Consider the following 27818-nt stretch of genomic DNA (forward strand, 5'->3'; position numbering starts at 1 on the left):
TGCACCCCTTCCTTCTGCCCCCTTTCACGGCCTCCTCCTCTTCTGGTGGGAACATCTCACCTCATGGTCTTTCTGGGCGCCAGCCGCTCAGTCCTGATGCCCCTGGCTGTGCACTGTTGCCCCCGCATTGAAGCCGCTGCACTGACTCCCTGTTCGCTACCGAGCCAGGCTCGAGATCTGGCTGTTGTCACGTGAGCCCCTGAACAGCTCGGGACCAGGTTCCCTGGCAGATCGCCTTCCCCAGCACAGACCTGTGAGGCTGCTGAGATCATCAGCGGCGGCCTTGCTGCTGTGCCGCGACCTGCAGACTGCCATCTTGCGGCAATCCAGAAGCGGGCCTTCTCCCTGGCGGCACCCACCTCCCTCCTGGAATTTGGGAGGCACCAACTCTGGCACCCTTGAGACACCAACAGAAGACTCATCCCTTTCACTCAGGCCTTCCTTGATGCCCGTTCTGTTTGTTAATTATGGTACTGTAAGTACTCCATTTTAATGTTTTAACAAAGGCTTTATTTTAATATATTTTAATGTATTCTCTTTGTAAACCATGGAGAGCTATTTTTTAAATATGGTAAGCAGTATATAAATTAATTCAATAAATAAATAAATAAAATGCTTGCATGGGGAGGAGCTGCTGCAGGCATCAGTGGCCGTTCACGGTGTGGCCCACCTGTGAACCAGGCTGCTCGGGGCGTGTGCTGCAAAATGGGCTACAGAGTGCCTTAAAAAATTACGTGGCCATGTGAGACATGCCTGGCACTCTCTGCCCCCTTTGAGTGGAGCAAACTGACCTCCTGAGCATTCTAGGCCACTTCACGGATAGTGTGAGAAGCCTGCAGTCTCAGGCACATTTACTCCGGGAAGAGTCCCACTGAATTCTGAGCCAACATGCCACAGGATTAGGCAGTAAACGGCACTTTCCGCATTACTCATGGAAACACCTTGCAAACAGGCCCATAAAAACAGAGGCAGCATCCTGCTTTGTAGTACTGCTGAAATGCTTCGCCTCGAGGACTAGAAACTCCTTTTGCTACCTGCTAGGAAAGGAAGAACTTACTTGTGCTTTAGTTTCTTCACTTCACGGTCTTCTTCCTCTTTGAGTTTCTGGATGAAGCTTTTCAGAACAGGCATTTCAAATTTGATGTATTGAGCAACCTGCATGGAGAAGAAAAAGGAAAACAGGAACAGGAGTTTCATGAACACACAGTCCCTGCAAGTCTTGTACAACCCCAGGAATGGCTTTATGCAGCTCTTTCCATCCGACAGCTCAGCAAACACTCAGGCGCCATGGAGCGGTCCTGCATTTCACATGCTGCTTGTGCGTCAGTTTATGCATCGCAGGAACTAGGCAAAGCCAGTGGCAGAGCAAGAGGCGACTCATCTCACCCTTAAGCGCTACTAAATAGCGCTCTTTACCACTTCTTTGACGCACTGGTGTGTGCATTTGAGCATGTATGAACTGGGCCTTTACATCAGTCGGTACTCTGAGGTTTGAACAAGGAGCCTCAATGCCTGAGGTTGGGACTAAGCCAACAAGGAGGGGAAAGAAGGCAGCACCAACCCCCCAAAAGAAAAGAAAGGAAAAGAGAGGCGAAGCCTCTGCTATCAAATGGGAAAGGTGCTTGTGAATCAATAAAGTGCCCAGCAAGTTTCGGCTGGTGACAACCTTCTTCAGGGACAGTGAAAGAACAAACATATAACTAAAAGACTCAACCATAAAACAGATCATCATAAAGATAGGCATTCGTTATTATAGAACCACCCATGATGGAGGCAAAAAACTAATGCGTAGAACGTACCCTTAAAACCTCAACAAATATAATACAAGCTATCATCAGTCACACACATACTTACTGTACACTGCAAAATATAATCAAATGTGATAATGAACAAGAACACTCTAAAATTTCTTATGGAAAACATTATAATAATGTAAATTCCCTACGTATGAATAGATCCTTAAAAGAGATTGTACTTGATAACAAAGACAATTTATGGGCCTTTCTATGAAAGAGAGGAGGGAATTAAAAGAAGAGGAGATAAATGAATATAATATTAAAAACACAGGGCAATCAACTTTTTAAATGCATATTTAAATTCACTGGTTCACTACAAAAATGTCTAACCTTATCAATAAGGTTTTCCGGTAAAGACAACAGTCTCTCTGAAGTAACTGCTCTTATCCAAAGCTTATTTTTATTTATTTATATATTATAATATATAATATTACGTCACCCGTATTACCCAGCAGACTAAAAGGTGAGCTAAAATTAAAATGACAGCAAGCATTCCATATTTACCCTTAAATACTGAAATTCAACTGCAGACAGAAAAGCCTGCATGAACAGCCAGAATAGTCACAGTGCAACTGTGAAAGACGCACAATAGATACTAAGGTGAATTCATTGGTCGCAATGAAAACACTGATTGTTCTGTCCTCATGAGCTGATTGGGCTGCTTCTGGGGGAGACGCCATTCCCCCTGCTCTGCCTGGAGGCCCGGTCGGCAAGGCTGGAGCTGTGGCAGGGAGGCCGCCCTGCACCCGGGGAGGGGCGGCTGTTCCATCGGGGCGCGTTTTTCACCTGCTCTGCACCGCCGTCCTGCTTGGGGAACCTCCTAAAGAGCCGGGGCGGCCACTCCGGCCCTCCTGCGGCATTTTTGTGGATGGGTCTTTGCTTCTGGGCACGAGGGAGGGTGTGTTTGGGCTTTGGGTTTTTTACTTTTAAATAGTCATTGTGATATTGCTGCTCTAAACTTGCACTTTGTTGTATTGCCTAACGTTGCATTTATATACTTTTGGGAAGCACGTTGGGTGCCGTTTTGGCCGAAAGGTGGCATGAAAACAAACTGTGATTGATGCTCTTGCCCGTCGATCCTGGTTGTTCCTGTAGACGTCTCCACTGCCGGGGCCAAACTAGATGGTGGAGAACAGGGGATCTGCTTGCAATGGCATCCATCCACCCGCCGGATGGCAGCAGAGAGATGCTTCCCGTCCCTTCCTCTTGCTTCCGAAGCATTTCTGCAGCATGTGTTGCAGCCTTCCCCAACCTGGCGCCCTTCAGACATGCTGGACTGCAGCTCCCATAATTCCAACACATCTGGAGGGCACCAGTTGGGGAAGGCCGATGTAAGGTGTACCTGTGCTGCACCAAGCACAGATGTGTGTTTTCCTCTGCCCAGTGAGTGAGATGCCAAGCAAACGTACAAAGAGTTGGCTGTGCCTGCGTTCGGAGGACGCAAGTGCTGCAGGGAAGTGTGCCCCTTGCTGAACGGGGTTTCAGGCCCGGAGGGGGTTGCCCAGATTTGGGGAGGGGCCCCCGAGCACGAGGCCATTGCCTCCCTGCTGCTGTGCCTCTTTTCTGGGCCTGTGGCTGGCTTGCAAGGATAAGACCACATGTAGGGTGGCAGGGACAGGTCCAGCTTAGGGGGGGGGCCATGGTGGAGCGCCTTTGGTGGGGCCCTCCTACATCGGTGGGCATGCCTGGCAGGGACAGCTGCAAGCAGCAGAAGTACTCGGCTCAGGGTCATGCTCCTGGGTCTGGGAGCCACAATTGGAATCCCGCACAACGCTCACCGCGCAGCATTGCTCTGGGGCACTGCGGGAGACTGGCATGTCCGCTCCCAGGCCCAGCTACCCTGTGCAGATTGGAGCACTGGGAAAGGCCTTAAAAGGGGGACCAGGGCAGGCTGCAGGGGCGAGCTCCTTGCTCGGGCCCCAGCCATTGCCCGAGGTAGCTGGAGGGTCTGTTCGCTGTGAACCAAAATTGGGCACCACTGCAAAATGACTCACATCATAGGTGACTTCTTCCACCTGGTCCTTCTCCATCAGAAAAACCTTGGAGACCTGTTCACAGGGTCCCTGCAGGATTCGAGCGATCAGTGGGTAATCGGTAGCCTTTAGTTTCTGTTTTTCTGCATGAAACAGGGAGCAAGGATGAGAACTTGGAGAAGGCAACAAGCTACCCGCTGCCTCCATACGCAGAGGAGAGCATCGCCAGGGAGGGCGCTGTATTTGGAGCAGCAAGAATGTCCTGAAAGCGGTACGGTGGGAGGGGGACCTTCGTCCTGGGGCCAAATCCAGCCCACCTGGGGTCCCAATCGGCTTTCTGAGGTTCCCCAGATGGCCACAGGCCTTCCCCCCATAACTACCTCTCGTCTGGTGGCTTCTGCAGGTTTTCCGCTGTTCTCAAAGGCTGAAATGCCCCTTCTAAGAGTCAGTGACTGGCAGGAAGAGCTTTAAGCTATGATATGCTGGTCCGTTGGACATTTTCTGCCCCCCCTTTGCCTCCGTCCTTGCCCACCACCGGGTTGTGGCCCTGGGAGCTTCCCCAAAATGGAATTCAACCCTTGGGCCGGAAGAGGTTCTGCCCCACAGGATGCTGCATCAGCCATTTATTTTAATGCAGGCCGGAAATGGGGGGAGGTTGATCACGCTTTGCATCCTTGAGGGTGCTTTTCTCTGCAGCCAGAATTCAGAGGGCCAGGCCAGCCTCTCCACGCCACCAGGGTGGCTTTGGGTTGCATGTCTTGAAGAGGAGCTCCTGTCCTCTCTGCCACTTTGGAAACTGTGGGGACCTTACAAGCAGGTGAAGATAAGGACACTGAGCAAGTTTGTGGCCCAGCCGAGATCTGAACCCTGGACTTTGTGGCTCACTGCTCAGATGTATAAGCACCTCATTGTAGCCCTGTTCACGCCAAGACACCAGCCTTCATCCAGTGCCCTCCAGATGTGTTGGGCAGCAACACCCATAGTTCCCAGCCAGCATGCCCATTGGCCATGCTAGCAGGGAATTATGGGAGTCACCGTCCAACACATCTGGAGGGCGCCAGGTTCGGAAAGACTGCAGGACGCACTCACGGTTGCTCACCTCCACTGGTGTGAACGATGTACAGGGCAAATTCTTCTGCAGAGTTTTCAATCTGAAAACAGAAAAAGAGCATCACAAAGGTCACACACACACACACTATTTATCTAGATCAACTCCCAAAGAGCTTCTTGTCCAAATCATGCTAGGATTGGGCCTGTCAGGTAATACATTCACTGGGCTCCAATCAGTCTCTGTTGACTGAGGCTGCAATTTGGTGCCACTCGTTTTTTCGCCCAGTGAAACAGAATGGCCCGAGCCAGCCCAGCCCGAGGAAAGAGGAGGCAGTTGTGTCAGGCAGCTGATTTCCAGCTGAGTGGGAGACCCAGCGTGTGGCTGGGGGAGATGCCATTTGGAGAGGGAAGCAGCGTTTCGATTTTCCACCTCAGGCATCAAAGAGCCTCAGGCTGGTTCTGGTGTCACCCAAAGCAGAAATAAGCAATGAGAAGAGACAACGTTGTCAGAGCAAAACATGCCTTAAACTTGTTGAGCAGCAGCTTCAGAACTTGCGGAGTCGTCATTGTGCTGTTTATTCGGACATTTGTGACGGAGCCATATGCTGGTGTGAACACAGACGTCTGGGGAAGGCACAGAAATGCATCAGGATAAAGAATAACCAGAATACGCAAAAGAGTGAGGATCTGATAGCACCAGAGAAAGACAGGGCAGTCACAGACCTGAGGGAAAACAGAATGGGCCGGATTGCACGTCACGATAAGCCACACTGAAAACAAGCCATGGCAGGTTGGTCATTCACTTGCTCACCACGTTACTCCTGACAGACAATCAGGTGTGCTGTGGTTTGCCATGGCCTATTTCCCCTTTAGTCCTCCTGCCTGCTCCTGGCACATATCCCAGGTGCCTTTGTGGCACAACCTCAGCAGCCTACTTTGCTCATGCACTCATTAGCGGAGTAGAGGGTTTTTTGTGGAATTTTTTTTCACCTTCGGGGAGAATTGCACATATTTAACATTATTTTTTTCACCTTCCAGGAAATTTGTGCGAATCGCCCCAAAGGTGAAAACAAATAATGTTGAATATGCATAAATCTCCCTGAAGTGGGAAAAAAATAAGTTAAATTTGTGCAAATCTCCCCAAAGGGAGATGTCACTGGCTAGGGAGGCATTGAATTGGAAGAGTAAATTGACAGGTGTCAAGCACTGGAGGAGGGGCAGATGGCAAGGGAGGAGGCACTAGCGAGATCGCGAGGAGCGACTGGTTTTTCGCTGCTTTTGCCGCTTTCTCGCTGCTCTTGCCAAGCAGTTCTGTGGCCCTTTCCATCAAGCCATGCATAAGCCACTCTGCAGGGTTTGTACCACACGGCAAGCCACTCTGAAAACAAATACCCTGAAAAACCCAACATCGAGCCATGGGTTCTCAAAGCGTGTGTTAACAAACCATGCTGAGAAAACAGTGCTGGGTTCAGATGTCACGACAAGCCACCCTGAAACAAACAAGGATGACAACCCACTGTGGGTTCTCATGTCATGAGAACCAGGTCAGTGCCAGACCAGAAAGAGTGGTTGTGTGAAATTTTGTAGAAATTAAAAATGGGGAAGAAAATGAATGATGAACCAGCGGTTGGTCTGTAGACATGAAAAAAAACACTTTAGAATTAACTGGGAAAGAGTCATTATGGTTTGGAACAACTGCTATGGTACTTTTTAATTACCAAATTACATATTCTTATCATCAGTGTTCTGTAATTTTATGCAAAAATGCAAGCTGAGCTCTGCTGATATATGCAACGTATCTGCGGAAGGGGACGGGAGGCTCACTTTGTGATTGTAGAAATGCCCATTGATGGAGAAGCGGTGGCGCTTGATCCGCCGCTGTTCGCTTGGTGTGCGGAGATTCCCTCTGCGACGCACTCCGACGTCACTCCGTGTCCGCATCAGCTGAGGCACATCTTCTTGCTGGGCTTTGAGATCTTTGTCATCTGAAATGGAGATTTTAAAATGAACCCGACTGTACAAAAAGATTCGAAATACTCATAAGCAAAAGTTTTCTAAAGAGGATACCATATCCCATCATATGAATAGGATGAACACATGGTCAGCAACACACACACACACACACACATCCCGCTGGTCTATGCATGTTCACAATTTCCTTCTTCTCTCCCTGACATAGTAAGAGCCCTACTGGATCAACCAAAGGTTCATCCAGTCCAGCATCTTGTTTCCATGAGTGGGCAGTCAAATGCTTCTGGGAAACCCACAAGCAGGCATTCTGAACCAGGGGGCAAATAACCTCTTCTTTCTAGGAAGAGAGGCAATTAAGACCAGCTTACAAGTCTCTCCACTGGAAAGAAGCATTTTAACACAGAGCTGCCACCAGCTGCATGGACTCTTTCTCCTGGGGGGAGGGGGTGTAACAAGCAGACAGACCCACGCAGAGTAGGTTTGTGTTTTCTGTGAAGGCAGGCTTGCGTGTCTGAACACACACACAAATACTGACATGGGTTTTAAATATAGGTGGCTGCAGGAGACGACGAAGAACAGCAGCATGAAAGGAAAAGAGAAAACATGAGGAACGAGTACAATGATGTTGTTTTGTGAAAATACTACTTGGGGCATAACCCTATGCACGTTTAGACAGAAAAAAAGTCCTACAACTCTCAGCATTTCCCAGCCAGCATAGTTGTCTAAACGTGCACAGGACTGCACCCCAAATGCATCTGGAATTCTGCAAGTACAGGTAATATTCCTAGTTGCCACTACACATCTCCCAAAGAAATACAACTCCTAACATCCCCCAGCCATGGAAGACTGTTGGAGAAGGTTGAGCCAAGGCATTCCTACAAGCAACATTCCGTTCTGTTTGTGGTTTCGCTTGCTGTGAGCTGGGATGCTGCCACTATTGTGAGATAAAGTTCATGTCCTATGTTTTGACTACTAGAAATCAAAACTGTGCCATTTTCCAGTTTTCTCTAGTAGCCTTGGATACAGTTTGTTACACGTTTCAGATTTCTAGGGTCATTTGGAAGTTCCCCAGATCGTCTTGATAGTCCATACATACGGTCCAAGCATCTTTATATATATATAGTAACCTATACCTTTCATTTTTATTTTTTTGCCTTTCCATCTCTATACACACTGAAATTGCTGTGAAGGTGCTACTTGGGGGTCCTTAACTCTTGGTGGCCTGTTTTCCAAGCCTGTGCCTAATAACAAAAATAAAAATGATGCAACTAGATACTGATAGCTGATCACCACAAGCCCCCTGATATCTTATTTGTTGTGCCCCATTGCAACAATGAACAGCTGGACTGCCCATAATTTGCCAGACCAAAGAAGGTGACTGGTGGAGCTTTACGGGTCTTTCCTGGTGCCATATTCTGTTCAATGAGAATGGGGTGGGGACGACCCACTGCTGTAGAACCCCTGCAGGATGCCTGGCAAGGATCCAGAATATAACAAAACCCCTCTTCATCCATTTGCAATGGGCTCCTTAGACTCACACTTCAATTTTGGATTGCACCATGCGTCAACCCTCCTGCCTCCACTTCTGTTTCAGACCCAAAGTAAGCCAGACTGGAATTTAAAAATAAAACAAAAACAACACCCAGCACATGGCACACCATGAATTGAGACCAAGGCGGGTCTTGGGGGTGTCACCCTCAAACCCTGGGGTTGTCAATGTCCTCCCATTACCATGGGCTGCCCACAGCACAGAGGTAGAAAAGAACTCGTATGCATTCGTTCCATTAGGTCGATGGGCAGCTCAAATGCACATGGCCCTTTGTATGCCACGGGCAGCTCCCTGCCACGGCCTCAGCTGCCTTCTCTCCTTGGGCGTGGGCACTCCTGCTCAGGGCATGACATCTGAGGCAGTGGAGGCTGGTGGCTCCGATGTCAGTGAGGCCATGAATGCGCTCCGGGTTTCAGTCAGAACCAGTCAGAGCTCTAAAGGAGCTATCCAAGGTGCTTTGCACCTTGGATAGCTCCTTTAGAGCTCTGACTGGTTCTGACTGAAACCCGGAGTGGATTCACCGCCCCACCGACACTGGTCTAAGGAAGCACATGAAAGCTCCCACCCCCTCAGTCAAGCGTCAGCACCCGGAGGCCACACCCTGTCATACAGACACCCTCTATTTTTAACCACTTGGAGATTTTATTATATTAAGTGGTATGTAAGTATTATGCATTAAAAAATAAAATATTTATCACATTTGTATCCATCCTTCAGAGAGCTCAGGACAGTGGTGGGAGGGCAGAGAAGGGATGTTATCCTATTTTATGCTCACAACAACCCAGTGAGGTATGTTAGGCTACAGGAGGCTGATTGGCCACTCAGTCAATTGCACAGTCAAGTGGGTTCTGGAACTCAGGTCTAACAGCCAATTTCCTAGTGGGAAGGAGAAAAGGAAGGTCACACCAGGCAGTTGCTAGGCAGTTCGAAGGTGCTTCTTTTCTCCTCTTATCTGGCCTGCTTGGGGAAAGAAATACGCCAACGGGGTAAGCCCCCTGCAATCGACCCACTTCACATACACCCCACAAGCTCATTACTTGCAGACTCACGGATCTGAAACCTTTCAAGGCAGCCACAAGAAACAAAAACAGCTACATTCCTTCCAAAGTTCCTTCCAAAGAACTCAAGAGAGAAAAGCCATTTAGGGTGCAATCCTATGCAGGTTTAGACAGAAAAAAGGCCTAAACTCCCAGCATTCCCCAGTCAGCTATGCTGGCTGAAGAATACTGGAAGTTGTAGGACTTTCTCTCTCTCTAAACATGCATAGGATTGCGCCCTCAGAAGTATACAATGGGAGCTGCTGCATTTCCGGAAGTGTTGCCGTTTTGACAGATGCAAATACCAAAAAAGTTGGAGCAGATTATTTTTCCCCAAATGGCAAAAAGTAGGGAGAAAAGGGGTGGGGCTAAGGGGAGTTTTACAATGAAATGACACACGCACACCCAGTTTGCAATAGAAACAGATTACATTACATTCTTGCAGCTCCCTCAGTTTTCAGAGTACGTGCAATTTATGCTGGGGACACATAATTTCTGCCGTTTGCATTCAATGACTTGGCAACCGCTAAAAACAACCCCCATATCTGGCTGGAGGAGGTGGCAGTTTTGACACAAGGCGGAGGAGAGGGAGAAGTAAACGAGAAGAGGATGTGGGAAGGAAGTCACAGGCAACTATCGGGAGATGGTAAGATAGCTGCAACCTACGTTGCCTGACACTTAACAAAGCAAGAATCAAAAATCATTCATGTCCTTATCCAGCCTTCCCCAACTGGTGTCCTCCAGTTGTTTTGGGCTACAACTCCCAGCATTCCTGACTGGTGCCCATGCTGGCAGAGGCTGATGGGAGTTGAAGTCTGGAGGGCGCCAGGTTGGGGAAGCCGGCGCCAGGTTGGGGATGCCTGCCCCAATCAGTCCCAGGGTTGATTATTGCAACGCGCCCTGTGAGGGTTGCTCTCGAAGACAGTTCAAGAACTTCAGCTGGTACGAAATGCAGCTGCCAGGATTTTAAGTGGCAGATCAAATTGCATTGTACTGACTTTGTGTCATTTACCAATTTATTTCCAGGCCCAACTTAAGGTGCTGGTGTTGACCTTTGAAACTTTGAACAGCCAAGGACCAGAGTTCCTTGAGCGTCGCTTCCTCCCATATGAACCTGCCTGAACTCTGAGATCTCCTTAAGTCCTGCTGAGCCAGAGGTATGGTGGGTGGACCCGATAAAAGGTGCCTTTTCTGTAGGGAACCCAGAATTTGGAACACCCTTCCAAAGGACGTCCACCTGGCCAAGCTGCTACTCACTTTTTGGTGAATGGCAAAGGCATTTTGAAAAATTTGGCGGAACTTCTTACATCCTACTCCTCTGTTACTGATATTTAAGTCCTTACTGCTCTGTTTTTCCATCTTCTGATTATGGATTGTGAGGCTTTCTTAGATTAATTTTAAATTGTGTTAGTTCTAATTATCATTTTAATTATATATTTTTATTGTTAGTTCTATCAGCAATCCAAAGATGGGGTGGAAATGCGACACATCAAAAATGAATGAATAAAGTTCCCTGTCCCAATGAGCTTACAATCCAGGTTTTGACAGAAGGGGGCAGAAAGGAGGAAATCTGATCACAGGCTCTGCAGGCAGGAAGAAGCCCCGGCCTCGCCAGCTGGCATAAGGCCATTGAACCATTCCACATGATCCCTGCAACCTGCAACGTGCGCAGTGTCCGTAAGGCTTCTCTCCGATGCCCTGTTGCAATGCTGATGATTGTGCCCTCTTGGCTATATACCACCCTGATGCCAGTTCTTTACAAGAAGAGGGTGATCCCAGAGCACCTGAGCTTCTCCCATTCAAATAATGCCCCCTATTGACCTGCTTAACATGAATGCTCTGACAACATTCATAGGACATACCAGGGTGTAAATAGGAGTGAGCCACAGGCATACCTGGCCTGAGCTCAATTTGGACAGTGGTGCAGATACCCTACAATCTATAGACAGTTGTGGAAATCAAGTTAAATTACGCACTGCTTTCTTTTGTAGTATGGAATAATTAAGCTTGTTTTCAAGACAGCAGATGAAAAGCCAGGAACTGGCTTGCTCAGAGGCTTGGTGAGGGCAGCCTGCCAGACAGACCGGAATCCTTGCAGCTTCTCATTGGTCCTGGGCTTGCAAAATGACATAGCAAAGTACATTCAGCCACTGAATATCATTGATGGAAGAGGAGGAAGATGGAGACACATATCACTGGGCAGCAGGACAGTTGTTGTTCTTGCACAAACACTGGCATGTCAGCAAGTGTACCTTTAAAGATCCACAGTGATTCTTAACTTGCCCCAATGCTAATTCCTGACAGGTTATGCGGGCTTAGAATACTGTCCCTAGTGTACAAATGACCAATATGGGTCTATGTTGGACCCAGCTATAACAACATTGGGCTTACACGCATACTTTTTTCCTGAAGACAGAGCCTGATGAAGAGCCCTGTGTGACTCAAAAGCTTACAGCTAGCATGTCAAACATTCAGTAGTCCCAATAAACCCACTGCCTCACTCACTTTGTGGTTCTTGTTCTGTGGGACTGATGCGGCAACTGTGACTGAGGAGGGACTGAAGGGAGTGGTTTGCTTCCTCGTTGTTTTTAAAGCAAGCGCTGGCCGCCCCTCAGATGGGCCTGAGCCCCAATCCCGGCAAGTAGCTTTCTGTTTTCTTAAACGGGAAGGCCGATCTCTGCTTACGCAGGGATGGTGAGAGAGCAAACTCACTGTGGAAATGTTTATTTCTCCATGGCAACGCTGCTTAACAATGACTTCTGCTATGCCCGTTTTAGAGAGAGAAGGGCTCCGTTGCCAGGGGGAAGCAGAACAAGGCTCAGTCCTCCATACCACTGCCCACTTTGCATGTGTGTGGCGGGGGGGAGGCTGTTTTTTATGCTGCTCACGTGAATGCCTCAGAACATCGGGAGAGCTCTGCTGGGCCAGACCAAAGGCCCAGATCTCATCCAGACTCTTGTTCCCCACAGTAGCCAAGCACAGGCCTCCAGCCAGCCAAGACATGGCATAAACTGTCCCCCCCACGGACAGGGCAGCCCAGGTAACCATCTCCCCACCCTGCCCCGGAATTCATTATGGAAAAGGCAGCAGTGTAGCTGCAAGCTACACATCGAGCATAACATGCCACCTGGCCCTCAGTTTCATTGGCTGATCCCCAGGATCTAGGACTACAAGAGAGGGAGAGAAACAAAGTTGCGCTGTCCACTCAGATGGCAACTGCTGCACCGTGAAAAAGTTGCAGGACGTTTTAAACCCACAGAATGTGCACCGTGCCCTCCCTCCCTCCCAGAGTGATGGTAAAATCCCCCGCCCCAGGGCTTCTGGGGAACCATTCACTTCTATGGGATGCCACTGGGTGGTTGCGGTCATCAAAACATCTGGGGCCAGCAGCCTTCTGACTATGTCACATAGAATGCAACGGGGGCCCCCAGGACAGCTGCTCTGCACCTAGCCCTGTCCCACTCTCACCCCCCATCTACCCCTCAGTCCCGTTTCTCGATGCAACGCTTTTGCCAGAGAATAATGAGAGTTTTAGCACAGATTTAGCTCCCAGAAGCACAGCTGTGCCTTTCAGAAATTGATTTATTACATTTTCCATTGTTATATTATCATGCATACTATTATAGATATTATCATTTTCAGTTATTACAGAAATAACGCAAGGAGAGCCCACAGCTGCAGATTCTCAACTTTCGGCAAGAAATCCCCCCCACCCCAGGTACCCCTGCCTCACTTCCCCTGCCTTACCGATTGCTCCATCAGTGCCATCACCGTCCGACGAGGGCTCTGTGTCTGTTACCAGAATATTTGGTAAGGTTGTGGGTTTTATGACAGACCTAAGCATGAAAGAGAGAAAGAATCAGAACTCAGGGCTTAGGAAAAAATCTACAGGAATTCTTAGTCTTCTAAAAAGTCTTCTAAAAGCACGGATTGATACAAGAGACTGTTACTGATACAAGAGACTGTTACTGATACAAGAGACTGCTGCTGCCAACTGATTAAAAAACCTTTAGTTGATCAGTCAAGTGATATATTCAGCTTAAATACACCTGCAAAGTATAAAAATCTCAGTGTAGCTCCCTTTTTGAGATAGGGTAGTGTGAGAACTTGCCAGGGATTAAAGGGAAAGTACTGACTTGCAGCCAGTGAGGACAGAGGCCATCTTTCACATTTTCTTCTTGCTCTTTTTTACAGAAATTCTTATTCATTATTTAACGTAACAATATACCTCGATCGCAGTCCTAAGGGACTGTCGCGCCGTAGACAGAGGGCTCTGATCTCGGAGCCCTCTGTCCATCCAAAGCCCTGCTAGCATGAGCAAAGCAGCAGGGCAGCAGGAGGGTAGAGGCGTTTTCAGCCTCCCGCTCCTCCACCTCAGGAGTTTTCAGCTGGATGGTCCTTTCAGCCCATCTAGCTGACTTTCCAGGCAGTCAGTGGTGATGGTGATGAAGAAGCTCTGGGTTTGAGTGGATCCAGGCCTTTCCTCCTCACCCACCGGAAGGCCCCTTTTCACTCTTCCAGACCTCTTCTGAGGATGCTGTTGCCTTCTGCAGTGCCTGCAAGGGAGGCCCCCCAGAAACACCCACCTCAGATTCCCGCCCCTGAAGTCGTACCTGTGTCTACGGCCTGGGCGGAGGTGGGGGGGGTCCACACTATCCTATGGCTCCTCAGACACTGTCTGAGAAGTCCCAGGATGGCTCTGCCCAGTATCTTAATATATAACATTTTGTGTTACTATAATTAAGCCACTGAGAAACACAGTTTTATATTTAGGTATAAAGTATTAGTTTTACAAAAATTAATAAAAGGAGACCAGTTTACAATAAATTTTTCCATCTTTTTTTCTTTTGTTCTTACATGACGTGTTAATTTAGCCATTAGCGCAAAACCCCACATTTTATCTACCATTCTCTTAGAGAGTGTATATCTTTCGGCATATTTTTGTTCTGTTCCTTATTACACTAACACAGAATCAAAACGGCCTCCAAAGTGTGCTCTTAATTTTAAAAATAAATTCTGCCTTTACATTAGGAATGCTCAAGGATTTCATTCAATCCGCATTTTTAAATGAGCTGACCTGATTTGCACCTTCTGAGCAAATGCGTAGGGTTGGGGCCATAGCTCAGTGGTACAGCCTCTGCTTTGCAACCAGAAGGTCCCAGGTTTGATCCCTGGACATCTCCAGGTAGGGCTAGGGAAGAATCATGCCTGAAACCCTGGAGAGCTGCTGCTGCCAGTCAAGTGCCAATATTACTGGGCTAGATGGGCTACTGATCTGACTTGGTACAAGGCAGCTTCCTATGTTCCTATGCAGATCAGAATGCAGTTATCCTTATGTTTTTTCCTCACTTCTCCAAATATTGTGACATAATTCTCAGCTCAAGAAAAGTTCCAAAATGTATATACAAATGTGTAGTTTTGGATAAAATGTGTACAAACATGCATATTTTGTGGGGGAAAGTGGGTTTTTTAATTCATTTTTTTATTGCAAAAGTTCACCCAAAAAATAAAACCAAGAGGAAAAATAGAGGGAAGAATATATACATACATAGATTTTATATCTCTGTCTCCATATCAATGAATACATATGAAATGTATATATATGAAAATACAACTTCCTAGTAAGTATACATAAGTTTCAACAAAAGTGGACCAGATGGCCAAATAAGCATCCATTCAAAGGATGTTATGTATGTTAAATAATGCAACATTTGGAGCATTTTTTTAAATTCGCAGTTTGATGTGGAAACAAAATGGAACAGACTTACAAATAAACGCATGTGAAACTGGAACAGACTAGAATCAGACTGACCCTTCCCCCAGTTTACATAGGGCTCCCAGCTGTGTCCATCCAAGGGACAGATGTGGTGTGCACCCACTTGTCCTAGATGCTTGCAAACTATTCACTGGTCTTGTGTGTCATTACGGCTTACCCCCACAGATACTGTAGGTACCCCTGGATCTTTTTATCGCACAGGTGAAAAAGCGCAGGGGGGGGGAACCTAAGGGGAAAGATGACTTGTGGGAAAAGCAGTTAAATAATCCCTGCCTGTCTGTCCTTTCTTTGTTCAGACTGGCTGTCTGCGAAAGCCACTTTGGGGTAAAACACATATATTGGGAGGAAAATATCAGGGCGCTCCTTATGATGTCTGCTTCAGCCCTGAGAAGGCTTTGTAGCCAAGAGAGGGTCTGAATTTGACTTTCTGCCTTCTGATTAAGATCCAGTGCAGACTTACTGGCTAACCCATGCAGGGTAAATGTTAGTACAAGGAGCTGACTCATGCGTAATGTCTAAAGCAGGGACCCGCAGTGGCTACTTCCAGGACTAGGGGAAAAGAGGCAAAATGCATTTTTTCTGTCCAGGGAAGTAGCCCAGAAGTGTGATCTTCTGGGCGTCCCCACTTCAGGCACTAATTTATATACATAACATCAGCATTGACTTAATTCAACACATTATGCAGGAAACGGATAGAATCAGGTGTGGGTGCTTCAGTGTTTAGGAACACCCTCTCGCATGTAAAATTAAGCTAGCACATAGAACAGAGGCTCCCCCCGCCCCTGCAACTAACTTATAAAGCAGAGGTGGGGACTTTTGGCCCTCCAGATGTTTTGGCCTACAACTCCCACCATGTCTCACCATTGGCTGTGTTGGCTAGGGCGGTTGGGAGTTGTAGGCCAAAACATCTGGAGGGCCACAAGTTGCCCACTCCAGATATAAAGAGAAGGCTGTGCTAATCTTTCTCAAAGATGTGCTGATTTTCTACAGACAAGGAGCTTTATTTAAATGTGGGGATAGTTCAAACACACAATCACTCCACCCACAGTCTGTCGTGGTACCATCCAGAATTCTACCACTGCGATTTGCACCATGTGTACCAGAACAAACCTGTGCCACGTTAGCAGCAGCAGGCAGCAGACTCTCGCAAGACCAGAATTTACTGAGCAATTCCCAACGTCTCCTTTTCCTTTTGGAGAAGCTCTAATGCCATCCTTACTGTAATGTTTTCCTTAGGAAACTCTTATTCATCCTGCAACCTGTGATCATGTAGATTATAGTGTTCCACAAGCAGAAGGAATCGAGCCAGTGATGCCACAGGTGCTCAGACTGTCTGGTCTGTGTATTTTATGATTCCCAAGCTGAAAGTGTGATCCGGGAAACTGCAGATACAGACAGCTCTGTTGTTGTACCTAAAAAGGTAAAGGTGTCCCCAACCAGTCGTGTCCGACTCTAGGGTGCGGTGCTCATCCCCGTTTCTAAGCCGAAGAGCCAGCGCTGTCCGAAGACGCTTCCGTGGTCATGTGGCCGGCATGACTGAACACCGAGGTGCAGGGAATGTTGTTACCTTTCCCGCCGAGGCAGTACCTATTTATCTACTTGCAATTTCTTGCTTTCGAACTGCTAGGTTGGCAGAAGCTGGGACTGAAGACGGGAGCTCACTCTGTCACACAGCACTCGGGTCTCGAACTGCTGACCTGCCGACCTTCCAGTCTGCAGTTCAGCGTCTTAACCACTAAGCCACCGCGGCCCCCCTGTTGTTGTACCTGGCTGCATGTTATTTTCTGTCCAAGGAGGGCAGGGAAAAGAGGGGAGGAACAAGAGAAGGGAGAAACTCTGGCTTGCTCCACTCTCATTCAAAATCATCACTAGGATAAGCCAAATGGGTTCCCAGCAGAGGTAGGACTTAAACCCTGCTCCAGCAATCCTAGAACCAAGCATAATTCTAACCAAGTATTCAGGAAAACAATGATATTTTCACTGTTTTATTTGTATTAAGTTCCATGATTCCGCCCCGCACCACCACACACACACCATTTAGTACTCATCTGTTTCCACACACCTCGGTGTTATCTTCCTTCACCCATCTTACCAGGGTTACACAAGGCCCAAACCTTCGTCAAGTCAATGATGGCAAGTGGGGGAACAGGGATAATCAAAACAGTTGTGCAAGGAACTTAAAATGCACCAAGTTATTACAACTGCAGATTTGGTGAATTTTCAGTGCAATGTTCTGTTTCTCCAGAAACAGAAGCGGCAAATCCAACCCCTGCTGCTGTATATATGGAGTTCTGTCCCACAGCTCAGGTGCCAACTTCGTTTTACATGCACATGCCCTCCCAATGGAATGCGCCCCCACCCTCGAGCTTCTCCAAAATGGAATTTGGCCCTTGGGCTGAAAGATGTTCAACACCCCATATGTTAGAGGAAAAGCAGCTTCAGGGCAACGTGATCACAAGTGAAAAGCAGGAGCGGGTGCTGAACCCTTCCTCCACCTGCTGTTTTCCCACTCCAAGTTGTGCCCCCCTCAAATGTTGTTCCCCGATCTCACACAGGGTCCATACATGCATCTTTCCTTGCAAAACTCAACTGGAACCCGATGGAGAGAAAAGCTGATGGAGGTGGGACTTAGAGCAGAGAACCGCTACTCCCCGGTCCGCTTTCCTTTGAACAACAAGGGTGTTGGTGCTTGGCCACACCCGTTTGTGCACAATTTATTTATTTATTTACAACATTTGTATCCCGCCCTATATCATTAGGATCTCAGGGCAGTGTACAGATAAAACCAGTTTAAACAGTGTAAAACAATAAATGATTTAAATAGCTAAAAACATATTAAATCCTTAAGGGTGCAATCCTATGCATGTTTAGACAGAGAAAAGGCCTACAACTCCCAGCATTCCCCAGCCAGCCTTGCTGGCTGGGGAATGCTGGGAGTTGTAGGCCTTTTCTCTGTCTAAACTTGCATAGGATTGTGTCCTAAGCTAGCTAAGACCAATTTAAAATCTAAAACAATAAAACAGCAATGCGTAGTTAGCCTCTGCGAGGGCCTGAGCCATGGCAAACACGCACAGACTGGGTTTTGTACTGACCCGCGTGCCCCCAGGTTGCAGCCAGAGTGCCAGGAGGAGGAGGACGGAGGGGGGCGGATGCGCTGGTTGTCATCCTGCATTTGCAAGCGGATTGGCCGGCGCAACCCCCAGGAGATGTTAAGCAAGCCCTCCACAATGAATTCCCCTTCTTCCTGCAGGGCACAGAGAGAGAGAGAGAGAGAGAGAAACACTTGTGAATGGTTCAGAAACCAGCCTGCTACAAGGATACCACACAAAGCGCCACCCACCCCATGGTCATAGGAACTGTGTTCATTATAGTAATCAAGTTGCATTTATGCCCGTAAGCCGCCTGGAGTGCCATGTTTCTTGGTATAAAGGCAGGGCACGAATCACGTCAACCAGTCAGTCCACAGGCCGCTGCCTCATAACAAGTCAGACCCTTCCTCTCCACCTAGCACAGTATTGTCGACATGGACCGCCGGTGGCTCTCCTGGGATTCAGACAGGGATCTTTCCCAGCCCCACCGGAGATGCTGGGGAGGGAATCCCGGGACCTTCTGCATGGAAAGCAGGGGCTCTACCCCACGGAGCTACAGGCCCTCCCCCTTGTGCAAGGGAATTGTTCTGACTGAGAAACAAGCATGAGAGATACTGGGCTCCTTCACACGGAGCTTGCGCAGGTTGTTGTTACAATGTTTTTAGTTCCTTGCTAAAACGTTAAAAGTCAAAGAAAAATAATCCACATCTGCTATTTTTTCATAATTTACATGGGTTGAAGAAGTCTGCCTTTTTGGGGTGCAGAGTTCCGATTGCCTGGGCACAGTGTTTAATTTTTTTCTAGCATGCATTACGACCTCCCCAGCCATAACATCCTGTTCCATTTGTCTCCGGAAGGCGAATCTCTTTCTTACCTCTCTGTGCCGTAGCTGCAAGTTCTGACCTTCATAGTATAAGTTGTAGGTCTTCAAGTGTAACAAGAGTTCATTTCTAGAAGGTTAGAAGGGGGCAAATGCAGTGAACTGAAGATTTAACACTAGTGACATTTGAAAGAGTGGTATATAGGCGTAACTTGCAAATGGACTAATATGCGGATATCTGGTCTGCTTTTACTGAAGTTTATGTGTAATCTATTTTTTCCCTTTTTCTTTCTCGAATATTGCAATATTATAAGGACTGAGGATTTTTGAACATGCCATTGTATTTTTATTTCGTTCTTTTTTTAGGTTTTGTAATATTTTCAGTTTGTTTTGTTTTGTGAAAATTCATAATAAAAGATAGGAGGGGGGAAGAAGAAGGGAGCAAACGGAAAATGGGCACCTCTCTTCTGGTGAGCAAGATCCAGGACCTACATGCAGCATTCTGACATCCCAGAGCCCCCATGGAGCCACATTCCGGGGACCCACCATCTCTCCAACCCCACATGTAGACTTCCTTCTCTAGCCATGCTCAAGGCCACATCACACAACCCAAACACTAACAGCAGGAGTGAGGCAGCTTGGAGTTGGGCACAGGAGCTGCTTGGGGCAGCAAAATGACTTGGGTGAGCCCTGGAAATCCAGCACTCCAGAGAAATTCTGCTGCAGAGATACAGTCTGGCACACCCTTCTAATGTCCACTGGCATCTTTGCCCATTTTAGGAGCCCTCCTTTTGTTGTGTTTGTTTGTGCATCCTCAGTTCCTTCTTCTTTTCAAGGGCTCTTCAGTGCACTCCGTAGCAGCAACCATGTGAACCCTCCATGGGGAGACCCCGCCAATCCCACTGCCCTGTGGTGTCTTTGGAAACTTGTGTCCTCTGCATATTGGTCTTATTCATGCGATACATTTTTAGGCTCATGCTAATGACGAATGGACCCTAATGGACCCTCGATGGCCTTGTAGGCCCCTTCCAACCCTACTATTCTATGATTCTAATCAGGCCGGAGAAAATCAGCCAAAGAGGTCCCTTTAGGAGCAAGAGCCATTTTGGCAGGGGAGCTAGATTTTGTTTTCTGTTTTTAAGAAGTACATCGCAGCCGCTTTACATTACAATTAGAGCAGGGATGAGAAGATTTCAGGCTTGTGGGATCTACTTTGTTTTTTCCCTAAAGCCCAGAGATCCATCCCCTGGAGCCTGGTGCAAAATCATACATTTAAAAGTAAAGGATTCTGAGCTTAGGAATTATTTTGCGTCCCAGAACCAAACGGATCTCCCAGTCTCTCCACACCAAAGCCTGGTTCCCCAAGCTTTCTTCATTTTAGCAGTATACTCTGGGAGGCAGGTTGTTTTGTTGCTGCTATTGTTAAACAACTGGGGGTCAGAAATCCTTGACAATCTACTGCTAATCACCCAGGGATCTACCGGTAGATCCTGATGTGCCTTCTCCCTGCCCCTGAATTAGAACATCTTCCTGGAACCCAGCTCCAGCTCCTTTGCCTCAGCCAGTGGCCTTCAGCTCTTCTGCCTTCTGTGTGGATGCGTCTGCTGAGGTGGCCCTGGGCTCTGGCTTGGAGCCCACGGGTGCTACAGAGAACACCTCAGGCACAGATCCTTTGCCCACCAGCCAAAGCTGTGGCTCTGTGGGCACCGATGACATCCTCAGCCCCACGAACAAGTTTCCATTCCCCGGCATGCGCTCGCTGCATGAGGGGCTATCGCTGTAGCTCAGCGCTAGAGCGCCTGCCTTCCATGTAGAGGGCCCAGGCTCGATCCCCAGCATCTCCAGGCAGGGCTAGGAGAGAATCCTGCCTGAAACCCTGGAGAGTCCTTGCTGCCGGTCAGTGTCGACACTACTGGGCTAGGGTCTGACTCAGGATGAGGCAGCTTCCTGTGTTCCAGCTGAGGTCAACAGCTGTGCATCAGCTTCCATCCAGGGACGTGCATCTGGCATCACTGCCCTGCCCAGCAAGAGCCCCTGTAAGCTTCCGAGAACTGCCGGGGCTCTGCCAAACTCTGTGTGGAAGCCACCTCTCAGACCAAACAGTTCATTTTCCTATCAGAAAGGTGTGTGCGCGACCTGGCCTTCTTCCTGTAGGGCAGCCTTCCCCCACCTGGTGCCCTCCAGATGTGCTGGGCCAGATGTTGGGCAGGGATGACGGGAATTGTAGTCTCACACCCCAAGCGGGCACAAGGCTGGGGAAGGATGCTGTCAGGAGGCTAAAAACACCTGGCTATATTGCTGTCCTCATTTCACCTGTGCCCACTCTCTCCACACACCTGCACACCGGCCACCGACTTACTTTGAGATGCATTTGTCTTGCCCACAAGGGACCAGGGAGGTCTCACTGATGTAGTCCATCCTTGAGAAGGGCCTTTCATTAGGAACAGAGGCCTGTGTGTAAAGAAGGAAAAGGCTGCTTTATTGTGCTTTTCTTCTTCCTTTTCTTAGATAAGGGAAAAGAACATTCTGATCTAGAGGTCATTTGTTTCAATGGCAATTTGCAAACTTTGGATACATGGGCTATAATAGAAAAGTCAAATGGTTCAGGAGAGGGGAAGACCCAGCCTTTCTTCTGATGGGCTGCTCCAAGAAACAAGCAAGGGGCAGGGGGCCAGCACCTGTGCACTCCCCGAAAGTTGCCTGCTGTCAACTTCCGTACGCTACAGAACTTCCTTCACAGCTCTTGTTCCTCTTGGCTGGCAACTAGGGCAAGTCAAGCTCCAGGCCCAGCTCAGCCCAGGGCCGCAGCTGCTGACCCTTCAGCTACAGGAGATGTGATCCGGTCTGCACATCTGCTGCAATTCCCCAGAGAAATAGAAAAGCCACAGAACATGGCACTGAGCACAGAATTTGTCTTTCTGAGAATCCCATCTTCTATTCTGAAAAATAAAGCAAGCTGCTCACCATGAGAGGGGGGAAGATATGCCTGAAAATGTATAGATAAAATACCTGGTTCAGCAGTCTCTGGGCTCAACACTCTGGGGGCCATAAGAGCGGCATTCCCCCCACCCCCGAGGTGCAGAACAAGAATGATGCCAAACTGCAAATGAGTTGTGCAAAACGTGCTTACTTTGCATATTCTAGACTGGTTGTAGAATTTGCTTTCCTTGATGCAGAATTTGGATTGCCTGGATGTGGGATGTGAAGAACAAAAAACTGTGCAAAGAAAAGCTGAATTCTGCAACCTAGACACATTCTCAAGATTACGCCCATTGGGCAGTTCCTCTTATTTTCCACAATGTGCTCTGCCTATTGAAATAACGCTGCACAATTTGTTCTGGTTCTGCCATCACTGAGCAGGGGAAAAGGGCCACACAGAGCAGCAGAGCCCTTGCCCCCAAGCACCGGAAGTCTCCATCTGGCTTCGGAAAGTTCACCAGCCATCGCCCACACAATTCCAAGTTTTTGCAGCCATGAGGGCTAGAAATGTGTTCTCTTCATTTGCAAAATGGCAAGGGGAGGTTCTTAAACGCCGAGTTCTGTTCGCTGCAATACTACATTGGACACGTTCCCCCTGCTCCCAGGGGACTGCAGCACATGCAGAGCTCTGGACATAGCCTCTTGCAGCAATGCTCTGTCTTGGCGTCCGCAAACCAACAGGTGTCCACAAGGCAGAGGCCTGCTATTTTCGAAGACACAAAGCAGGAAGCCGACGTTGCATCCGCGAGATATTGTTCTCCAAAAAGAGGTGGGGGGGAGAGCAAAGCAGAAACACTAATAATATCGCAACCTACCAGCAGAACGGCTGTCTAAACTCTGCATTTCCTTCCTCTTTTTACTTGGTTTCATAACCACCCCTACAGTGCAGGTATCAGGGCCACTTTACGGTGTGTTTCCTTCTGCCTAGCTTAGATGCTTTTGGGGCATCAAGGCCAGCCAGGATTTGCTGCATGAGGCTACAGATAAATGCTGCCTCCCTCCCTCACACTCACACACACACACACACACAGGCAGAAGCCAACTGGATCATCAGTTGAAACTTACTTCAACTCTGGCGACAGGACAGCATCCTCCGCTACATCAACGGCAGCAGCTAATTTGGGGGCCGTAAGGCAGGCCACACGGCCCTCCGAGACCTCCCTGCCTCTCTCTCCCTGCTCCGCCAGCTGCCTGCACACTGGCCACTCCCACAGATGCTGCAAAGCAGCAGCAGCGCCAGCATGCATCGCATGAGCAAAGCAATCCCCGTGCATGTGCACACATGGCGCTTGCTGAACATGCATGGCTTGGGCCTGCTGCCGCTCTGCCCGCTTGCTCAGTCAAGGGCTGCCTGTGACTAGGGATGGGGGAGAATTTCTCCCCGAAACTTTGGGGGGCCGAGTGCCAACGTGTTCGGCCCCCCGAAGTAGTTTCGGGGAGAAATTCTCCGCCCCCCGCCCCCCCCCGGGACGGGACTTACCTTTCCCGAATGTCCCATTCCAATAAAAGTAAAAAAAAAAAAAAACGTCCCCGTGATAGGCTACGTGACGATTAACGTAGCCTATCATGGCTAGATTTGCAAAGTCAGCCGTGATAGGCTACGTAAATCGTCACGTAGCCTATCACGGGTGACCTTAAAAAAAAAAAAGCGCGTTCGGCTAATGGCGGCCCCCCTAGGGAGCCGCCATTCCCGTTCCTTATTTGGTCACTGTAGTCTACGTAAAGATTACGTAGACTACGGCGAAAATAAGGGCAACGCTATTTGCATTGCCCTTATTTTCGCCGTAGTCTACGTAAAGATTTACGTAGACTACAGCGACCAAATAAGGAACGCGAATGGCGGCTCCCTATGGGGGCCGCCATTTGCGTATGCGTTTTTTTTTTTTTAAGTCACCCGTGATAGGCTACGTGACGATTAACGTAGCCTATCACGGCTGACTTTGCAGATCTAGCCGTGATAGGCTACGTTAATCGTCACGTAGCCTATCACGGGGGCATTTTTTGTTTTTTTTTACTTTTTATTTCACGGCCGGGCAAGGAGGGAAGCCTCCTCCCCGGCCTGAATTTCGGCCGGGCGAGGCGGGAAGCCTCCCCCCCCCCGGCCTGAACTTCGGGGGGAGCAGCGAAGCGCCTCCCCCCCACCGCGAAGCAAGCTGCGAGACCAGGTAAGTGGCTTTCGTGCACTCCTACCTGTGACACTCCAGGAGAAGGCAACTAGGCCAGAGAGCCTGCCAGCCCAGCCCACCGACAAGCAAGGGCTGCCACCGCCGAGACACCAGCTCAGAGGCCAGGAACGCCCGGGGCAAACTGCTGCCTCCACCCCTTCCACATCCACCCCTTGAGCGAGATGCCTCACTTCGGCAACAGGGCACTTTAAAAGAACAAAGTAAGTAAATAAATGAAAAGTCGTGTGATCCAAGAGGCACATCCCAGGACCCCTTGCACAATGTCTTGGCTCTACACATGCATACTACTCCATACCCAGAAGCCCCTGCAAAGGCTTAGATTGGCTGTGCCTGCTCTGATGTCACAGATTATCCACACTAACTGCTTGGCCACAAAGTCAGACATGGAACTCTGAAAAGCGGCTCAACTTCTATGGAGGAAGTGGAAGGACAGTTTGACTGGGGTGGTGGAGGGGGGGAAATCGCACAGGACTGAGTAAAAGGGTGGAAGGTAGATGCTGCAGGGTGACCAGGAAGAGAAGGGGCTTGGGAAAACGTGGGGCTGAGCAGCAGACGTGTCAGGCTGCCAAGGAACAAAGAGGATGAACCTCCATCTACAGGCAAGTCTGATGTGACATCCCACAATTTTGGGTTTGCTAATCTGAAAATGGATAAAGCGGTGCTCTGAGAAGAGGGTGCTTAACCCTTTCCTCCACGTTCCCAAAGCTGCCATTTGCTGAGGGAGGGAGGGAAAGACAGCAACAGCATCTGTGCCTCACCACCACCACAGTGCTAACAGCAGCTTCAGTAGCAGACTTGCATGGGGAAGAGGTTAAGCACCCTCTCCAGAGCACCATGGCCCTGATCCTCAAAGCATGAACTGCCTGAGATCCTAATCGTGGATCGCTCACCTCCTGCCGGGCTTGGCCCCATGTTTAGGGCTAGACGGGGCTGTGTGTTGTCTTTAGGAGGAGGGTGGAAAGGGGAGTGGAGGGGAGCTGAACTGCACGTATGGACCGAAAAGCAGCAAATCCTTGGGCATGGGACTCACTTTTAATAGAAATCAAAGGTATCTATCAGCGGTAGGAGACAAACATTTGCAGGGCAGTATTCCTTTTTCCCAGTCATCAAGTTCTGGCAAGTAGAGGGTGCATTCTCACATCACAGTAAGTCCTCAAAGAATTCAGGAATTCTGCTTTTCTGCTTCCCGTGGGCGCAACGAGGCCCAGAGCCTGCAACAGCAGGATGCCCCACTCCATTCTCCCACCCTCTTCTAAAAAAACCCAAAAAACACTCAGCTCACACATCCCACCCAAACACGCCTTGAAAGTAATTCCTCTGCAATTCCCGGATACATTTCCCAGCAGAAGCAGCTAAGCTCCCACCCTCTTCCAGATGTTCTACTGAGACTCCAGGAATTCTGTTTGCAGTAAGCACGGCCAGCATCCACTTTAACCATTAGGAGGGAAGAGCAGAGCCTGACTTGCAAACAAGCATCTCCCCAAAGATCCCATTTTGGAACCAAAACATGGACATAGGAAGAGGATCACACCGAAGACTCATTTAGGCTGCAAGCTGGGAGTAAAGCCCCATGGAATTCAATGGGACTGGCTGACTGATTTATTTGTTGTATTTACATCCCTCCTTTTCTTCCAAGGAATCCAAGGCATGTTCCTCCTCCTCTCCACTGTGCCCTCGCAACAACCCTGTGAGGTCAGCTAGGCTGAGCACCAGTGATTGGCCCAAAGTCATCCAGTGAGCTTCATGGCCGCATGGAGACTAGAACCCGTGTCTCCCCAATCCCAGTCCAAAGCTCTAACCGCCACATCACCCTGGCCCTTCTGAGTAGACATGTGGTCTACCTAGCAAAGCCTTCTCCAACTGGCTAGGGGATGCTGGGAGTTATAGTCCAACACATCTGGAGGGCTCCCGTTTGGGGAAGGCCAGTCTAACACCCTGCTTCCAAATGCAGCTTGCAAGGCGGGTGGCCGTCACCTGTGCTTGGCTTCGCTTGTCCCAAGCATCTGAATCTCTGACACCAGGCGCTGTGTACCAGGAGGGTCCTTTTAGCTAATTGCCACTGGTAAGATCCACAGGGGAGTGGCCTGGAGGGTCACAGGTGTGTCCCATTTGCCTTTAAAAGCAATTTGAGCCAGTGGCAACCACCATACCTTGTGCTACGGGGCTCCAAATGTTATTTACGCATCCTGCGAACTGGTGGTCCAAAGACCGAGACGCTGCCCCCACGTCATGTCTTGGTACACCCCCCACCCCCACTACACTTATCAGCAACAAGAGGCGCTTGTGGGTGTCTGCCAGGAGCATCCTGTACCTTCCAAAGGCTCGGAGAGCCGACTTGGTGTAGTGGCTGGAGCAGGTGTGGAAATCTGTAGTCTTCCAGATGTTGCTGGATTCTAACTCCCATCAGCTCCAGCCAGCCAAGAAAAGTGATCAGGGGTGATGGGAATTGTAGCTCATCATCATCCAGAGGGCCTCAGGTTCCCCATCCCTGGATTAGAATGTCAGACTGGGGCTGGGGAAGCCTGGGTTCAATTTCCCCACTTGGGTCTAAAGGTCACTGGATGTTCTTGAGCCAGCCACTTTTTCTCAGCCTGATCTACCTCAAAGGGTTGTTATGAGGATAAAATGGGGTGGGGGATGGATGCCAGCCCAGGCCCCTTGGAGGAAGGGTGGGATATATATCTGTGTAAAGAGATAAAATAATGATCAGTGTTTTGAATTAATCTGTTGTCCTATGACAGTTGTTTCATCTGTTTTTATATGTTCCTTCCTAAAACTATGATAAAATGTGGGGAAAACAAGTTTCAGGCACACTGTTTGTGCTCACAGAAGGCAACCAAAAGGAAATATAGCCAGTGCATAATTCCAGAGAAAGAAGGGCCCAAGAATTCCCAGGAAGAGAAAGACTTCACACCTGGGTGACCGCTGGGGTACCCGCCCTGGAAGAAAGCCTTGCTCCTTAACTGAGGACAGACTGCTGATGCTCAGCAAGGATGGAAATGCTCTCTGTACATGCTCAGGGTACTTTACAATGTCATAAATGTTTGGCATAGCCAAAGATGGGAGGGGTGGTTCTAAAATGAGTGTGGCTTAAGTAGGAAGGGGCCGGGCTACAAGACAAACGGTATTCTGTTATTGTTGGTGGGGGGAACTGATCTTCCAGTTTGAGGGTCTTGATATGCCTTTTTAGCCATTTTGGTTCATGTTTTATTGTTCTCTTCAGTACATTCGCAATCCGTTGCAAACATTGTTACCATTTTTGTTCTTGTGAGATGGTTTGGACTTCTTTAAAAACGGAAAAGCAGCACAGAAGTGTTTTAAATACGTATCGTACCTGCGGAAGATTTTTCCTCCACTGCCTGCACGGTTGCCTGGCTTCAGATGACCCAGCCATGAAGCTCATTGCCCACCCTTGGGCCAGACACCATCACACCTAGTCTAGCCTACCTCGCAGGGTCGTTACAAGGAAAAGAGAAGACCAGATGTGCTGCCTGCTGCCCTGAGGCTCCTTGGAGGGAGACAGAAATACAAGTGTGGCTTTAGTTTACTGCCAAACTACACGGGCTTCTGGAGACGGGATGAGCACCAACGC

General features: G+C 48.8%; 1 protein-coding gene across 4 annotated transcripts in view; it reads right to left on the minus strand.

The window, feature by feature from the left end:
* Nucleotides 1-27818, minus strand: part of RASSF2 (Ras association domain family member 2) — a 46426-nt gene that overhangs the window by 5936 nt on the left and 12672 nt on the right. For 2 of the 4 annotated variants that reach the window (XM_084804191.1, XM_084804190.1), the window contains exons 2-10: nt 21421-21512; nt 19116-19191; nt 18245-18396; nt 13124-13212; nt 6644-6804; nt 5342-5443; nt 4869-4920; nt 3791-3912; nt 1058-1155 (exon numbers count right to left, since the gene is read on the minus strand). In XM_084804191.1, the coding sequence (XP_084660317.1) occupies nt 1058-1155; nt 3791-3912; nt 4869-4920; nt 5342-5443; nt 6644-6804; nt 13124-13212; nt 18245-18396; nt 19116-19191; nt 21421-21479 (911 nt within the window). In that variant the 5' untranslated portion in view covers nt 21480-21512. Of the gene's footprint in view, nt 1-1057; nt 1156-3790; nt 3913-4868; nt 4921-5341; nt 5444-6643; nt 6805-13123; nt 13213-18244; nt 18397-19115; nt 19192-21420; nt 21513-22191; nt 22274-23105; nt 23241-27818 lie in introns of those variants that run through there. The other 2 variants (XM_084804188.1, XM_084804189.1) reach the window with 2 other exon arrangements.

The sequence above is a fragment of the Heloderma suspectum genome, chromosome 6, assembly GCF_057233095.1.
Source record: "Heloderma suspectum isolate Gila_16-S chromosome 6, 16-S_ref, whole genome shotgun sequence".
Lineage (NCBI taxonomy): Eukaryota > Metazoa > Chordata > Lepidosauria > Squamata > Helodermatidae > Heloderma > Heloderma suspectum.